The sequence below is a fragment of the Corvus cornix genome, chromosome 2 (assembly GCF_000738735.6).
Source record: "Corvus cornix cornix isolate S_Up_H32 chromosome 2, ASM73873v5, whole genome shotgun sequence".
In the NCBI taxonomy this organism is placed as follows: Eukaryota; Metazoa; Chordata; class Aves; order Passeriformes; family Corvidae; genus Corvus; species Corvus cornix.
Genome location: NC_046333.1, coordinates 46,741,858 through 46,760,558, shown reverse-complemented (window position 1 = coordinate 46,760,558; position 18,701 = coordinate 46,741,858). Strand labels below are relative to the sequence as shown.

The following is an 18,701-nucleotide window of genomic DNA, read 5'->3' as shown; positions in this document are numbered from 1 at the left end:
TAACTGTAAAGAAAATTTTGTTTTATTGTACCCACCTGGATTACATGTTGCAGACACCAAAAATGAAAAAAATTACTATCAATTATCAGTAAGATTCGAATGGATGACACCTGGCAAACGAAACCAGAGATATAACTTGGCTCAAGATCCCATAATGGGAGATTGCCAAAACTCAGAGAAGCAAGCCCATTGACAAAGGTAACATGCTATATTATTTTCCCCCACTTATAAATATCTAATCACATGGCCTCTGGATGCAAATGTGCACTAAACTAGCTAGGGAATTTGCAGTAATCTGTTCTGATTAAAAAAAAAAAAATTAGAGACAGACTGAAAACAGGGGTAAAAAACATGGCCAGTGTCCTGAAGGTAACAGGACAGGTTCTATTGCAGATATCAATGACAACACATTTGTGTTTTGTCTGATATATTACCACTTAAAATGAGTAACACAGGACACTACTTAGAAAGGATTTGTATTTCCTTAACTGGTCATGCCAAGAAGTGATCAATAACTAAGGTTTGGAGGAAGATGGGCTCTGAAAGGACTGAAGTTACCTGTAACATTCCTTTAGCCTCTTTCCCAACAACCCTGGATCGCCACCTCCTATGTGCTCTCTTTTCCTTCTTTGGGCTTTCAAAAGGTCCAACCTTTTAACAACACACAGGACAAAAACAACAGAGACTGCCATAAACCTAACAGAGCTAAGAAATACCTCGATTCTTTAAGATTTGGGGTTATTTTTTGGAATTGTAAGGGAAAATGCTTTTTGGTTTTGTTTTTAAACAACAAACCTGCATAGCATTTATAGCAGGCGCTGAATATGTCCTGTGAAGAACATCCATGCTCTGTAACAGCTGGTTCATTTCCAGTAAATATGTGTGACAATTGGAGAGGTCTGTTTGGAACAAGAGAATATTTTCAGTTGCCCTACAGTAACAGACACACTGACAGTTTTCTGTCTTTGTAGGTTAGTCCTATTTTGATTGCAGCTAGCTTAAGTTATTCATTGACTAAAAGCATTAGACTGGAAGATAAAGAGATTGTATCCTATATTCGAGTTCAAATTCAAAATACTGAAATGCACCTATATGGTGTGTATAATGATCATGATATCTTTTCCTAGTTGGCTGCAGAAATAATGAGAATAATGTGATAATTTCTGCAGTTTGAGATTTGTCAGAGCTCCTCCTGGTGAGGGCAACAATGCCACAGGCATCAACACTGAACTGCGCATTCAGACCTAGAGATGAGGCTCCTCTGTATTAGAGAAGAAGCTCACTGGTAGGTAGAAACTTAACAAATAAATATCACACAGACACTGCCAACATGAGAAAGATCTTCATGCTCTTAGGAAAGCATGAAAGCAGAAGGTGACTTTGAAGTACAAAGACTTAGTGCTTTTCAAATTACTAGGTTTTGGATGCTTCCCTTTTTCCAGCCTAAGGATGTTCAAATCTTACTACTGCATGTGATGTTCCTATATAAAAGAAAATGTACTGAAATGTACTGGTTCCTTGAAGAGCTGCCCACAATTGATACCCCCACATCCAAAATCACCAGTTCTTTTGCAAACAAGTCAGTAACCACTTAATCAACCACCACCTCTCTCCTTCCTCCAGTTTCAGAGAAAATTCTAACCATAATGACTACTTAGTGTATAATACTGTCATTGTTATGAAAAACTAGGGGAAATATTAGGCTACTTTCAGCTTTCTTCAAATATCATTACCTCTTGAGCATTTTTCCATGTCTTCAGAAGACTGTAGCCAAGATGAAATCCTGGACTCATTACTCGAAAAAGAAAATGACAAATTACCTCCAGTTGACACTGAATTCTGTTTGGTCAAGCTGCCTGCCTGTTCCAAAGAAGAACAAATGAATTATTAACACACAGTATTTTAATGTTGTATGCACAAATTCCAACAACCAACAGTTGAGGACCATGGTCATGGACAAGGACTGAAGGCATCAATTACATGCAGGGGAAACAAGGTGTATGATCTAGACTAGGTATATAGTCATTGAGCATAATGCCAGGATATCTAACATAACTGCTGTCCACAAGCAGTAGAAACACTCAAGGACCATGAAAATTTGCTGAAAACTAAATTTGGAGGAAGGGCAACATTCTGCATAAATTAAGTCAACTTAAAACAATTAAAGTACCATATCTGAAGGTACCAAATTCGGACATTCTGTTCCTCCTCCACGCTCCCCCAAGAAGCCCCAAAAGTAACTTAGATGTAACACATACATTTGTTAAAGCTATTTTTCAGTGAAAAAGCAAGATATACTAGATGTCATTTAAAATTTTACACAAGGTTGAGTGACTTCAGCATGGATTTGGCTCAACAGGCCTTAATACAGGGATGACCATACACCTCATCTGGGTAAAGACTACCCTTTGACAACACCTCAGTAAACATTTTCAAACTTAGCTCAATTTCAGCAGTGCCCATCATCAGATGCTTCAAGAGATGCTGGAAATTCTGCATAAGAGCTAATTGAGCAGTACAATTAAATAGCTTCCAGTGGGAAGAAATTTCTACCAGTACTGTTACCAGTTGATTGTAGCCTATAATGCTGTCTTCTTCTCTCATGTAACTACAAATAGTAGCCATTCAATACTATTATGTTAGTTATAGTTAGTTAGTTTTACACCTTACTAAACCTTTCATTTTCAATAATACCCAGGTCAGGAAGATGCACAAATCATATGCGTTGTCAACATCTTGTTAAAAATCAGTTTTAAACTGTTTCATCTTAGTGCCATTACACAGTCATTTTACTGATTATGAGAAAAGGTGACAAAATTGTTTGGCTCTTCTCTGAAGCATACAATTTACAAACTTTGTTACCTCCTGCTCACCTTACATCAGAACTCCAGTAGTACTAATTTTAAATCTATTAATAAGAAATTTCATCTACATCTCAGTCAGTTGCAGCTTTCTTAGTAGGCCTTTTTAAATTTACAACATGACCACCAACCTGAGCTTCAGAATAAAATGAAATGCACTATCCATGTGATGTCATTCAGTATTGTGTCAGTATGCAATAGCAGTAAGCATCAATGAGCACACTTGTTTTTAAATTAATCAACTCAGCTTAGCTGGCTTATTCCTACATAAAGCTGTACAAGCTTTAGTCATCTATTTAGACATATATATATATATATATACACACACACATATATATCCAGATAATAATCTCAGCATCTTTAAAAGCACAAGTAAACTGAATTTAACAATGGGCAATTGTATTGGCATTTTCTGAACCAATTCCATATTTATCTCTTCAGAAATCGGCCTCACGTAACCAACTTTTCCAGAACTCATATACAAGTGACATGAGCATGCGGAAAGAAGGAATTAGGGATTGCCAAGAATTGACAAGAGAGAGCTTGTGTAGCTCCAGTTTTCAGAGTTTTGCTTTGGATCAGTATGGCTAAGCTTTAGAATCCAAGGATTCCACATAAACATGTGCATATACAGACACCTGTCTCTCAACCACAATAAAAAAAGATGTGAAAACTGACCAGGTGTTGCTAAAAGCAAATAAAATGAAACCTGAAGTTCACTCAATATATATTTCTCAAAATAACCTAAGTGCTGGAGTGATATCAACTAACACCAAGCTAAGGCTGGTGTAAATTGGCAGACTTCCATTTAGCTTGAGCACAGCTAAGGTGATTAACTGCAGCTTAAGAACTATCCCCTTCTATTTTTCACATGAAAATAAGTAGGGCTTCTTTGCAGTGCAAATCTGCACTAATAGTCTGAATTAAAGTCTTTCATGCCAAAGAAGAAATGGTTAGTTTCCTCACAGTAAGCATAGATTTTAAGATATGCTGGTCACATAGGTTTGTTCGGTTTGGGTCTTTCGGGGTTTTTTGAGGGCACCAGCATAAATATATCATGGACTTTGCAATGTTCCTCTTCTGCCCTTGATATCCTTCCCCACTTCTATCCCTGCTGTCTTTCAGGAGAAAATAATGAAATGGCCACAGGAGCTTTGCCATTCCCTTGCAGACAGTGCCTGAGGAGAGCAGGCTGTCAGAGCCACGGAGCTGCTGGCACAAGGAATGCGTGCAGACAACTCTCTGCAGAATGGCCTTGTTACCGCAGGGTGAGTTATTGTTCTTTCAGCTGCCCGCTCGCACACGTCCCCTCCCTCTTGACCACGAGCAAAAAGCTGTTCAGACACATCTGTGTGTGTGCTAAAACTCATACTCAGTTACAGGATAAAGTGATGAACTGCAGGTATTGGGGAACAAGCCTACTCAGATCATAAAGTAATTACACGAGGGAAAAGAAAGCCTTAGTTAGAAGGAGAACAAGGAGGGCAGGGCTGCTTAGGAGTCATTCTGGAGCTGACAGAAACAGTTACTACATTTCAACTGTAGTAACACAGAACATTTTTTTTTTGATTCTCAAAAGCGACCAGTGATTCTACATTGGAGCAGAAGACCTTCTTTGGGTGAAGGTCAGCCAGTCAATGTACAGACAGCTGAAGGCACAGAGGCTGTGTTCAGGGACAGAACCAACACCCTCGTCCATGAAACTGCAAAGAGGCCATTTATGGGGGTGGACTGAGCATTTGTCAGGTCATTTGTGAAACCAATTCACAGATTTTACCAAAAGAGAAGTACACTGCTGACTGGACCCATCTAGACCCCATATCCACCTACAGCACAGCCCTTGGACTGATATGAATAATGCTTTTGCCTCAGTTAAAAATATAAATAGTGGTCCCAGTTGATGGCTTTTTGTATAACTCCTATATACTCCTTAGTTAAGTAGTCAGCTTCATTCATGTAAAAGGGGAAAGGGTTTATTAGCTAAAGCATATACAACAAAATGCTAAAGGGAAAAGAAAATACCTAGCTGAGTACTCTTCTGTGACTAATATTCACCAGCACATATCAGAAAAATACTGATATATGTCCCAAAAATTTATGAGGATTCTAACTCAATATACAGTTTTGAAATTCACTGTGAAAATACAATTTACTAGATTAAATAATGAAAAACTACTACATAAAATTTAATAGCACCATAAAGGAAACTGCTTGGGTGTAAATCAATAAATAATTTTCCTCTTGACATTTTAGAACATAACTTAAGTGCCACCACAAACTTCCATTATGCTCTTTATTTAATGAACACAAATTAGACTAATTTAATTCTTTATGAAAGCTCATTATTTATAAATAAAAACTATTACCTTTCTACCTGGAGTAGAATCACAGAAACCAGGGACAGAGTCCGTAGTAGTAGACATAGGGAAGAAAATATTATTGGCGTCATGAGGAAACATGGAGATTTCATTCTGACGGTACATCCTGTGATGGCGAAGTTTTGCTACCCATTCATCAAACAGCTCCTGAGACTTCACCTACACAAAATTTCAGGGTTGATAACATTCACATTTGAAATAACTAACAAAGAATTTGTGGTATTTTGTGCTCATTAGACAGCTAGCCTGGCTGACCTTTACTGGCAAAGTATCAGGAAAGTTTTTCTAAGGATGCTCCTACCAAAATGCACACTGTAAGGGCTTAGGCATGACAGAAAATTAATCACAAGATAAAGTCAGGAAAAAGAGAAACTACAGTTAGTAGTTATGCCTTCCAATGCAGAACACAATACTAGAACAACTTATAGATAAAAAAACCCCCCTACAATTTGAATAAAGCCCCACACATATAATTTGTCATTTATTAATTGCCATTGGTAAAGCTAGGTCAGTGTTTAACTAATTACAAATAGAAATTTGATTTTGGTGATGTACTTTAAAACAATTTATTCCACAAGTATAAATCTCCATACTTGACCATGGAAAATACTTCCTATAGATAAGACAAGGACGAAGATACAACTACTGAAAATAAAAGCACTTGTGTAAGAAGTGAAAAAAGCGCAGCTAAACATGAGGCATCTTTGAGGTTTCTGTTCAGAACAGGGTTACTGATTCTGGGCCCTAAAACAGTACAATAAGACCTCTCAAGTTATTAAGTGTAAACTAATCTGCTGAAACTAAAAATTATTAGTGTAACTAACAAACCTCTTGCCATCAAAAAAAAAAAAAAAGGCTCCACCCTACACAATTAATGTTATTAGTCTGGGAGCAAGGTTATAACAGCCTTGAAGGCCTACCTTCAGGTGGTATATCTGCTCTTCTGTATCCAAATCTATACATTTTGTTGATTTCTTTACAGACATGACAGAAAGTCCAACATCAATACAGCCATGAAGTTTTCCTCTCTCTATCTGCAAAAATGTAAAAAGTAAAAACACAATCACCCCAGACGAAAGCAAAAGGATAAATATTACCTTCTGAAATCAGCGTTTCTTCCCCTCTCAACCTACTGTTTAGAACTGCTGAAACTCTATTTCTCATTGCCAACAGTAGGGAATTATTGTTATTTTGGATAAAAGAGTGGTGTTACTATATAAAATGGCCTTAGAGGGTTTCTGATCACTTACATCAGCTCGGCACTTAGAATACTTCAAAATCCCTCTGTCCAAAAAGAAGTATCTCTGTAACCAGAAATGCAGAGAATTAAAAACAGACAAAACACACAAAAAAGGCCACAAACAGAAAAAAGGCAAAACCACATCCTCCCCACTTCCATTTCTTTTTTTCAGAGAATACTTTCTCTGCTTTTTTGTAACCCTTTTGTCACAAAACCACACCAAGTAAGTCCCACTCACGTGGCATAAAGCTTTCAGATACACATTCCTTTCCTACCTTGTGCCAGCCTTTCAGAGGCCATTTCCTCTTTTTCAGCAAGCAGCCCTCCTGCTTCTGTGGCTCCTGGGTACAATTCATTGCTCCGCGGAGTCCTTCTACAATTTCCCAGCTATCCTGCTTAAACAGAAAATCCAAATGTAGATCTTATTTCTTCCAAAGAACTGAATTGTAAAGAGAGATTCAAGAAGAAGAAGGCTATAAGAAAAAAAGACAAAACCCAATTGATGTTGAAATATAACCAAGGATCCATCTGTACACTTCGTTACATATCATCAGAGAGATATGGTTCTTTTTAATTTTGATAGAAACAACATCACTAAACAAAACACAATTTTTATGACAACATCCTTCATTGAATTTATGTGCTTGCCAGAATTTTATATGTATCTTCTCCTGCATGTACATACACACAGTGCATAACCACAGCAAACAGTCACAATTTAGCAGAAAACCTTCTGTCATCAGAGACAGAAACAGCCCATGTTAAAAGGATAGGTTTTGTAGGTTATGAAGCAAAAAATGAGACACTGAAAATGAAGACCTTTTTTCTATAAAACTCTTTTGCCCATACTCAGTAACTCAAGGTTTTGTTTGGTACAAATTGCAGCCTCCCTAAAGTAAAAATAATAAAATAAATTAAATCAAACTAAACTAAAAACAAATCAAAAAGTGAGGGAAGTAACTCAAGTACTATGAGGAACATGACATGAATGGAAACTATAAGAAAAATAGAAGTCACCCTTCATCAGATACAACTCCAATTAAAAGAGAATCTTTTGCCACCAGGAACTCTTAAATGAAAGACCCTGCAGCAATATAACAGAGAAGAGACTAAATCTCACAGTATTTTTACAGTTTTTATTTATGGAACAACTACAAATGACAATGTCACATGTGTTTCAAGATTTCAGAGATCTCATGAATTATTTATTGCCAGGATTTGGCAGATGTAGAATTATAAATAACTGACAGGAAATGGTATGTGCTAGTACCATCCCTTTATATTTCAAAAAGATAAAGAATACTTTAATACACAGAGTATAATAACAAAAAGGACACGTGTGAAACACTTTAGGGAAAAGAGAACTATTCCAGGTAGGTAAGTACTCATGGTGCTCCCTGTAAGATACATAGGGAAGTATTCCCAAAAAGAACTTGACTGGCTAAAAAAAACCTTGAAAAGTGAAACAAAATTATACAAAAAAAATCAGCAAGTGTGCTAGCTGTCCTCATTTATCCATCTTCAGAATGCTTAAACGTCACCTCTATAAACCCAGAAAAAAATTACATCAGGTAATATGCTCATTACTTGTGTAATAAGGCATTACAAGCAAACCATCTTGAAAAGGCATCTATTAATTCCACCACACTATCGGTGGCACTCCATTATATCTCTGTTATTTTCCTTGTGCTTCATTTAATATAAGAAACTGGAAAGCTGCTCTGCTTTCCTGTTTTGAGTTTAGTCTCCCAACACTTACCACACAACAGGCTACAAGCAGTAGAAATGTGGGGCTGAGCAGCTCCTGGCAATCAACACCTTACAGACCATCCAATGATGTTGTACTACCTCAACACAAGTCAAAAGTGCAGTTGTCCTAATCAAAATTTTTACAAGGGAACATATTTTGTTATAGAATTCTAATTAAGAACTAACAGGAACAGCTGCGAGATTATGAAAAATGTTGTGTTTATGGTCTTGTTTCTTTCTTCTTGAAATTAGCCAGAAGAACCTTGCAGAGAGACAAGCAGAAATTTGATCTCAATCAAGGAAGATTCACAGTATCATAGATTATCTCAGGTTGGAAGGGACCCTAACAAGATCATCTAAGTTTCAACCCCTCTGCCACAGGCAGGGACACCTTCCACTAAACCAGGCTGCTTACAGCCCCATCGAACCTGGCACTGAACACTTCCAGAGGTGGGGCATCCAAAAGTTCTCTGAGCAACCTGCTCCAGTTGTCTCACAACTTTCACAGTAAAAAATCTCCTAACAGCTAATCTAAATCTCCTTTCTTTCAGTTTATGACCATTCCCTCCTGTCCTATCACTGTGTAAATATTCATTCTCTTTTCTATATGCTCCTTTAAGTACTCAAAAAGGCTGCAGTGAGTCACCACGGAGCCTCATCTTTCTATAAGGATCAGCTTAGAAAGAAAGGGACTCCTGAAATGAGACAGACCCATGCTATTGGGTATATGAGGTGAAGAGAAAGGAATCAGCTGTGAAATAGCTCAACCATTACACCCATCTGGAATATAAAGACTGTTAATAGTTTTGATCAAACTTTTAAATACAGAATACAACCTTCCCTGCATTATAATTCCAGTTTTGCCTGGACCTCTCCTGCAGTCCAGACACAAGGTGTCTCTCACATTCCTGCAGGAAAGTCACATTTATCACAGTTCTTCAGGTCAGCAAGGTGGCCTACAATGTGCCTTCTCAAATAAAAAAGTGTGAAAATGGGAAGAAAAGGTGAAGTGGGAGCACTGCTTCCCCTCAAGCAGTCTTGACGGCCTGCCAAATCTCAGGTAGAAGGCAAGTCTGCTACATATCTCTCTACCCTGGGAACCTCACACTTCAATTGTCAGCTGTACATAAAGGTAGCTTAGTTGAATTAGAAATGGATCTTCTTAAAAGCTCACAGAATTAACAGTTTGGGGGCCTGCTGGATACATGCAAGGTGCCATGATGCAATAACAGAAACTGGTCCTCTTCCATATACACCCTTCCAAAAGAATCCGACCTTCCCCACCTGAACAAACACATTTTTCAAAAACACTGACTGCTTTGGATCCATTGCTCAACCCAGACCCTACAGATCTTGATCAGGTTTTTCGTTTTGTGAGAGATTTGACACCTCACTGAATGAGGAAAAAGCGTCAGCTGGCTATTCCTGGGAGCAGCTGCAGAAGTGAAAGAAAACTGCTTACTCTCTAAAATGAAGGCAAATGAGTCAGGCTGGTCAATTATCTTCTCTACCCATCCCTCTGAAATAGCAGAGGAGCAAATTGGAGATACAGGACTTCCTGAAAGCATTCAGATTACACTCCCTTTTGCTGATTCTTATCCCACAATAGGGAACTGAAAGAGATAGCCCAAAACATGGCACTAATTTGAAAAAAAAAACCAATGACATCCCCCCCACCCCCCAAATGCCCAAAACTCCCAGATGAATGGCATTAACAATTCTAGCATACGTCTGATGTCTAAATTGGTTGTGTTTTAAGATTACAGTACTACAAAAGATTTTGCATCATTATGGGCCAAAATCTGCACAAAACGATCAACAGTGCATTTGCTGCCCAGGAAGAAATTTCACTCGAGGCGAAGGGAGGAACAAAATCTTTACTTTTCTCAGGTCCAGAGGTGCTCATTTCAGATCAGCACTGAAAAATCCCCCTGTACACACTCCTTGGCCCATACCTGGTCTATGGCTGAGGAAAAAAACCCACAGACTTCAGTCTTCAGAGATAAGTAGATCATTAGGTAAATGTATTAATTTTCTTTGTTTGATAAAATAAAAGCCTCCTCATTTTCTGCAATACTCTGCACCATACAGCTCCTTAAGGCAAATTATTTCAGGGGAAAGTATGAAGTAACGATTCTGAATGGCTCTCAGACTGATGCTTGCAGTTGCAGCTCCCTGAACAAAACAGATGACAGTGCCAGACTTTCTTCCAGTGCAAAATGCAGGCAGTTGTACCAAATATTTTAAAGTGCCAAAAATAGAAACCTGCTTTGTGGAGGATAAGGGTTGGCATCAGCTGCAACTAAGTCATTTGCTACGGTTCATAAAATTGTCAGAAATGATTTAATTTTCTTTTATGGAACATGAGGTTTTTTAAAATTGTTCTCCTGCCACAAAGCTTTTCCCTAGTGGATCTACTTTAAAAGTTAGTTAACAGATTTAAAAATAACTAGCACAACATACCTTCTTTTGATCACAAATCAATTTAAATTTAAGGAAGATAACACTGGTTTTCTTTCCTCACAAAACTGAATTTGTGTCTCTGTGGAAGAGATTCCTTTCCATAACTGAAGGAGAGGGGCAGAGAAAAGCAAAGAGGTGGGAAGTGGCAGTAGCCTCCAACTTTTCATACAGTTTCAAAGTGCAGGTGAACTTAGTGGAAGAGGATTAACTGTTAACCTGTTCAGTTCACACAGCAAATGTATTACATCGGGCAGGAAACGGGCACCAAATGTAGCAAAGCAAGGAGTAGATCCCTCAAAGTCCTGCAGCCCTGCTTAAGTCAACTCCTTTCTAGCACAGTGGCTCATCTTCTGCATCACAGGAGTCATGCCCCACACAAACAGCACACCGACATGTAAGTAACTTTAGCAGACACAGCAGCCTGGCACTACTGTGCTTCCACATCCCAACCTCAGGTCACTTCTTTGGTGTGGCATACACCAGCAATAAGAGTCTGTGTCTAGGGAACCAAGAGAGACTCAAAATGCAGATCCTGCTATTTTTTGCGCAAGCTTCCCCCTGCTCCAACTCACCTTCCCCCTACAATTTTCAGAATTTCTTTCTACTTAATCAGATTCAAAGAAGTGCTGTGTCAGAGCAGCAGCACAGAGAAAAGCATCTGTCAGGCAGCTCTGTCTCTAACCCACAAGCCACAAGCGTGAGAGCTGCAAGTGTTTGAAGGAGGAATAAGAAGCCCTCCATGGAGCTGGAATATGAAGAGAAGAATACCAAAATCATAGCGTGTCTCTCCCAAACCTGCACAGTACCCAGCAACATAATTTAAACTTTCAGGATACTATTAATAAAAAAGTATCAGTAACAGCATTACATTTCACTATTCTACCAGGATTTTGAAACAAACACCCAAACAAATCCAAACAAAAAGCTCCTGAAGGTTATTGCACATGTGGTCCTTTTTGATTAGGGGACTTTTAACAGTTTCATACAACTTTAGATTGTTGCTGTTTTGTTAATAGACCACCTAAAGTACTGTCATTTAAACTAACATACAGATGGAAAGGGCAAAAAAATGGCATAAGTATGGTTCCTTATAACGGCTGTGTTACACACCAGTGGATTTAGTCATACCCATGTAAATCTTATTATTTAAATACTACATGATAACACATTATAGACGTGAACTGTTGAACAGACAATGCCTTTTAAAAAGTCTTTTAAATTACACTTTTCAAAGGTAATCTCATACAGAGGATATAAAAGATAATGTGTCAGGAAAACAAAAAAGACATCCTGAGAGCAAGGACTTCACTGTTCACTATACTGGAAATGCACAGCATTTCTCACAAGCACAGCACTTTAAAAGGCATAAATTGTTCAGACATTTGTCTGCCTTGCCAGCTGTATGAACAGGGCCAGAAGTCCTAGAAGAGCAGGTGCTGTTTCAAAACACAGCTGAGGACTCCAAAGCTTTTGGGGGATTGGGATGCTCAATTCCAATTAAATTCTCAGCCTGAGGCAGCTTCAAGAGCTCCACTAAGCCAGAACTTGTACAGATAAAAGTTTATGTCGAGCACTTTGCTCATGACTTTGCAAATATGGATTGAGCACATTTAAGTTTAATTCTCAGTGTAGCTGCAGGTGAGCATTTCTTGCCCACAAACAAAGCTGTCTTCAGCAGCCTCACCTGTCAGGTGCAAACACTTGTAGACACATCTTTTGAAACTGAGAGGTTTAAAGATGAGCATAATCTCTGCAGAAAACAAAGCAACCTTTACATTTGGCACCCAGATGCAGCATGTTACATGAATACTCATTTTCCTATCTACAGTTCTGCAGCAACAACCAGCACACATGGGCATTCAAAGAAGCCCTGTGTCAGGTTTATGAAAAATGAATTATCTTTCACACATGCATGCACACCTTTCCTTGGAAACTTGAAATAAACAGCGCAGTTACACAATATTCTACCACAAAAGTAGTGCCTAACACAAAAGATTTGGGATTTCAGGATCAAACCACTGAGAACAAGATGCTACAGCAGCTCCATCTCACTATGAAGACACCATACACACAATAAGATGGAAATCAAAATGCACTGTTAGCATTCCAGTTTTACACATGCCTGCTAGTCAGTAATGTGTGTAATGCATTTGACTCAAAACAAGATGCTGCTACCAACAAAAAAAAAAAGTGAGGAAAGCAAAGAAGTGATGAAATAAAACAAGTAAGCAACAAGAAAACAGGATTTAAGAGATTTGCAGGTATTCAAGAAAAAAAGTAACCGCAAATCTCAGCAATCCTTTCAGTTTGGTGAAAGAAGTACCTGTCGACTTCCCTGCTTGGAGGAGCAGCTGCTAGTACTTCTTGAAGGAGACAACATTTTCTGGGATGCACCAAAGTTTTTTTCTTCACTCATGATCCAATACTATTTGTTTCACATAAGCTCACTTAGAACACCATTAAAAGGTAATTTGGAAAATGTGTTGGAAGACTCCTCAGAGAAACACTGAACTCATTCTTTACCCAAATGCAGTCCAGTGGCATGATCTGTATCCCAAGGACACTCCTAGAAGGGAAAAGAAAAACAAAAAGCCAAGTTATCAGATGCTGTCTCTTGTTGCCATGCTCTAGCATGAATCATAATAAAACCTTTGGTAACACAAGATGAGCACATTACTGTATTTTATAAGAAATAAATTCAACAATCACTTTAAGATAAATTTGCAAGTCTCAAACAGGAATGACATTACTTTTGGAGCCTAAAAACATTATAATTGTTGCTATTTATTCAGAGGACAAAGTACAGTATCAAGCATCTTTTTACAGATTTAAATTAATTTTAAAAATTAATAAAGACACACAAAGAAAACAATAACTATCTATATGAAACGGCCCAAAATAGACTGAAAGTGACAAGAAAATATCTAATAAAATGTCTCCAAAAATGATGATGTAATCAAAAATATGTCTCTTTTTCTCTGTTCCTGGATAATTTAAACAAGTAAGCATGCCTTCAGGTTATAAGGAAAAAGGAAACTGTACGTGAAAGAGTAATACCTAAAAGTAGTGAGCATGAAAAGTTAGCTGCATAGAGCTGTGCATGACCACTTTCACCTGGAATCAGAAAGCTCTAACAACAGTCACATCAGTTGTCTCAGTGAGTGACTGGAAGAATAATTAACAGTCTGTTTAATAACAGTGCTCCTTGCAGCACATGCAAATAAAAGCCATGCCAGGAACTCCCAGTAAGGGATTTCCAGCATGGGTAAAAGTTGTCGTGGTAACCGCATACTTAAAAAAAACCCCAACAAAACAACACATAGAGGACATTAGAAAAGGGTGATGCTTTCCAAAACTTGAGGTGGCTGCATTGTGTATCACTTCAAATTTTATTGTCTCAGGCAAAGAATTCACAATTATGAAGAGTCCAAGAACAACCACTGAGGAAGGTAAGGAAGTTTCCACAGAGAGAAGAGAGATTTCATTGCCAGAACAGGGAGGCACTACTTCACAATGCCCTTGCTTGCACTGTGAACAGTCCTGAGCTGGGATCACTGATTATTGACGTTTGTCACTCATTCTTTCTTGAAGACGCTTAAATACTATTCTGAGAGAACCAGTAATTTCAGGTCCCTAGTAAAACATTTTGTGCGTTTTAAGAATTCATTTTCCTTAAAAAAAACCCCAAACAACAACAACAACAAAAAAAAAAAAAAAAAAAAAAAACAAACAAAAAAACCCCCAAAACGAACCCAAAAAACCCACATCAAAATCCACAGACAGAGACAGAACACAAACTTAAAACCAGGTGCTATATTTAAGATGAAGACAACACTCTGCAGCAGAAAACCCCTCTCCCTGCTGCTGTAGTTTGAAGCATCCAGCTTTTGAACAGAGACCTTTTCCAATCTACAGTGCTTTCTGGCAATATAGTTTGCTGTAACATTTCAATCAACATGCCCTCTTTTCACCTGAAACACAATCTCTCTTTATGGCATTTACTTTACCTAGTCAAAAACACTCTGTTACCTCCAGAGCAAATCTGTGATACAGCCTCCACAAGTGAGGTGAGAAAGGAACTCTCCTGGGGTTCTTCCAGGAGTGAAGGTGAGTCAGCTTGGTAAATATTCCAAGAACCAGCAGAGAGCTACAAAGACAGTGAGCACAATGAAGGCCAAAAAACCCAGAACAGCAATGTGATAGCAAGGTCTGTGTGATTTGGGCCCAACAGATGGACCTTAAACTGAAATTATGACTGAGATTAGGAGTAGTGCATTTTGGAGAAGGTATAGTCACTTTCTGTCTGGAAGACAAATTTGTGTGGCATTTCATTAAGAACTAATACTCTAAGCAGACTTAGATTTTTTTTTTTTTTAAAGCAGGTTAGAAGCATCTCAGGTTTTTAACTATGGAGTAAATATAAAGGATTAACTTTCTTCCTTACTTGCAAGCTCCATTTAGCAAAGCAGTTTAATGGTAACATCTGTATTAACAAGCAGAGGTCAAACACTCTCAACAGGAACAGAAACACTCTTCCTGCAAACTCATTGTTCAAATACCACCTTGAAACCAGACAGCAAGTGCTTTACTTTGGGACACACTTTGCTCAGATAAAATCCTGTTACCTTCCCTGCTCTGTGTTCAGAATGAGCACCTTCAGCTTTCATTGGTGACTATCTGGCATTTTGGCAGTGATTGGCAGAGTTCATGGCAAGAAACAGGCTCTAATTTGCAGCAAAATGCACTGAAAATTACTACCATCAGTACTTTGTGGGTATATCTCCTAGACACACTAGGTTTAAGATATACGATGCCCTTTGCCTGTTTGAACACACAGCACAATAGTTGTGATGTCCTGGAAATGTCAAGTAAGTCAAAAAAATCCTAGAGGTCTCTTGGACTTCAACACAGAGAGAAGCCATATCATTATAGGAATATTTCTATCATCACGTTTCTGGTGTGGAGTCTAAATGAACTAAAGGTTTGGCTACATTAATGTTTTAGGACAGAGCAGAGGGCTACTTCCTCTCCAGATCTCCTGTAATAACTAGGTTTGCACTGCAGGACAGTCTTGGAACATGGGAACTGAATCCCTTTTGGATTAAATATACTCCAGGACTGCATCCAGCGCTCAAAGCATTGAGTCCATAACACCAGAATAATGCTAGTCCTGACTAGTCTTATCCAGGGGCTGATGTTAGGTCTTCACCTTTACCTGACTGACAACAAGAATCCACTTTTACTGCACTGCTCTACTTGCTAACATTGACGTCAGAGAGGCACAGACTTACACCACCTAAGAAAGTACTTAAGATCTCCTAGGGCAATGTCATTTGTCCTTCTGGAATCAAAAAGAGGGAGATGGGCACGTTTCCAGAATTCAAATGAGCTGAAGATGACTCACTACCTAACAAGAGGTCCTTGAACATGGAGCAGGAGGCAGGTGAGGTAAATCTGGCAGAGTGCACCTGAAGTATTTTGTCAGTCTACTTCTAAAGTTGGGCTTTTAAATTTTCCTTTATTCCTTCAAATTAATTACTGCATGGGCTGAAGGAAAGGCTTTTCTTACCAGTCCTGAAGAATACACGAGTGAAAAATGTATCCTTTCTCCAAAGTGCTTTATTCTATTGGTGTTTCCCAGTAATTTAACTTCTTGAGACTTCCAGATTTGAACATGAAAAAGTGTATGTGAATAATGATCCCTCATCTCCTCTGTAAAAACTGCTGCATATTCCAGCAACAAGTCTGTGCTCCTTTTTAAAAATTCTCTTCAAGTTTAGAAAAGAAAAAAGAAAACTCAGGCTGCCCTTCAACAATAACTCACTTTTCTTTCAGGAAAGTGAGAAAACACTGATCCCGCATCCCAACTTGACTGGCTTTCAGCAGCAGTGACTGGGCCTCTCTCTAAGGTAAATGATATTTTACATTACCTGTGGAAATTAAGGCCACCAGGTATAAGAGCAATTACAACTTTAAAGAAAGCATAAAAAGTAGTGTTATGCTAACAAAGGGAAGATTGCAACTACAATTGATTTTTAAAGTCTTCATGATCCAACTGCTTCAGATTCATTACAACTTGCTCTTTTCCATGCCACAGGATGGCCTCAGAATGCATTTACTCCCACATGTCTCTGGAGTACACAGTGCTACTTACTTCAGTCTACTCCAAAAAGACAACTCAAAGGTGTGAGGCTGAGGCAAATCCAAATAAATTTAGGACAGTAATTTTCACAAGTGCTAAGTATTGGCCTAATTCTTTTCTATAAAGTCAACAACTGCAAAAGTAGGCCAAGAGTATCTCTGCAAATGACCTCACCAGGTTCATTTTGAAGAATTAAGAATACATGAGTATCAAATATTATTACCTAGAGCTATTAAACCGTAAGACAATAAACAGCACTTATCTCTACTTGTCATCTGCTACTAAGAGCCTTATCATTCTACATCAATTAAAGCTAATGTAAACACATGATAATATGTAAAACAGGAATACTTTTCTTTTCAAAAAGTACCATCCCAGGTTGTCCGCAAACCTTTAAATTGCACAGGTTCAAAGCAGCCTTGCAGTATCGTTTCATCTCTCACAACTCTAAAAACAATAAGCTTATAGCAAACTCAAAGATTTTTCACATCTCACCAAAAGAAGGGAAGTGAAATTCAGAAAAAAATTATGTATAACTGCAGTTTAAAAAAAAAAAAAAAATCAACATTATGCAATTATTTTTGCTACCGTTCTGGAAGAAAATAAAGCCTTAATAGCTGCTACAAAGCTGATTCAGCAGTGAAGGAACACTGTAGATACTCTGAGAAGCAAAACTGGAAGTGCACATCTCATTCTGTAGTCAATTAAGGTTTTTTGAATAGAAGAACAGAAACAACATAAAGCCTGATAACAGTCAGGTGGATACAGCAAGCATGGAACTGAGCAATCCAAATCAGAGTTGCAAGCAACACTGAGTGACTTTCACAGAATTTAAAAAGACTTTGTGCTGAAACCTTTGCTCTGCAGCTATTATTAAATTACATTCACTCACATCTGCCTGGATAAACAAAGCAATAGTCTTTTCCTAGTTTTGCTTTCATGTCTCTGTTATAGTTCAATTTGCCAGCTTTAATCTATCCCAGTGTCTCATCTGGCTCAAAATAGGAAAGAATTATTTATAGGCTACAGATACATCATGTACAACTATTGGAGATGTCTTTTCAAGGCAGGTATTCGCTGTTCCTCAATTACCATAAGATTCACTCTATTGAAGGTCAAAGCACATAAATCCTGTTGTTACTAGCTAGTTCCTTTACTAAACAAAACTTGCAGAAACAAACAAAGTAGTTTAAAACAACTCTTACTGGTAGGCTATTAAACCTATCTTTGAAAGCAAAAGTTCAAACAGCTTAGGGAGACTAACAATAACAGGAAGCATTTCAGAACTGACTTCCATCAGATAGGTGCCCGCCCAAATCACCACCTCTCTCGAGCAGATGTTTTCATCAGCCATGAAAAACTACTACTCTGAAGTAGTCTGTGATGCAAAGAAACAATTCCATCTAGCCTGCTTGCTTAAGGAGGCCATTGTAGCAATTAAATCATGCCATGTCAGTGACCCAAAAGAGGAAAATTTAGTTCAAAGAAAACTCTCCTAATTGTCTAATCAAGAGAGGCAGACAGAGAGGGAAAGGGGAAAAGCTAGACAAACAACAACCATACTGCATTTAATAACAGATTGCTTATCATGTATAAAGTTCATCACTCGATGAAAGAAAATCCCCTATGTTCCAGCACACAGAAAGCAAAAGAAACCCAAACAAACTCACAAAACCAGAAAACAAACCACAAAACTAAACCCCAGAAACAATCCAGTGGAATACAACCCAAGAAAGACATCAAAGAACAAACATGCTTCGATGTCAAGTCTAACTAGACTCTCCTGAAGCAAAGCAAATGTTTGCTGTTTCACTAACCCCTGTGGCAGATAATTAATCCTTACATTAGAAAAATCTTATATAAATTTA

At 38.1% G+C, this 18,701-nt stretch overlaps 1 protein-coding gene across 5 annotated transcripts in view; it reads right to left on the bottom strand.

Annotated features, from left to right (window-relative positions):
- Positions 1-18,701, bottom strand: part of OSBPL3 (oxysterol binding protein like 3) — an 88,061-nt gene that overhangs the window by 34,226 nt on the left and 35,134 nt on the right. For 3 of the 5 annotated variants that reach the window (XM_039548653.1, XM_039548656.1, XM_039548654.1), the window contains exons 3-10: positions 13,015-13,257; positions 6,755-6,874; positions 6,490-6,543; positions 6,160-6,273; positions 5,228-5,398; positions 1,734-1,860; positions 796-899; positions 559-651 (exon numbers count right to left, since the gene is read on the bottom strand). In XM_039548653.1, the coding sequence (XP_039404587.1) occupies positions 559-651; positions 796-899; positions 1,734-1,860; positions 5,228-5,398; positions 6,160-6,273; positions 6,490-6,543; positions 6,755-6,874; positions 13,015-13,107 (876 nt within the window). In that variant the 5' untranslated portion in view covers positions 13,108-13,257. The remainder of the gene's footprint in view (positions 1-558; positions 652-795; positions 900-1,733; positions 1,861-5,227; positions 5,399-6,159; positions 6,274-6,489; positions 6,544-6,754; positions 6,875-13,014; positions 13,258-18,701) is intronic. The other 2 variants (XM_039548655.1, XM_039548657.1) reach the window with 1 other exon arrangement.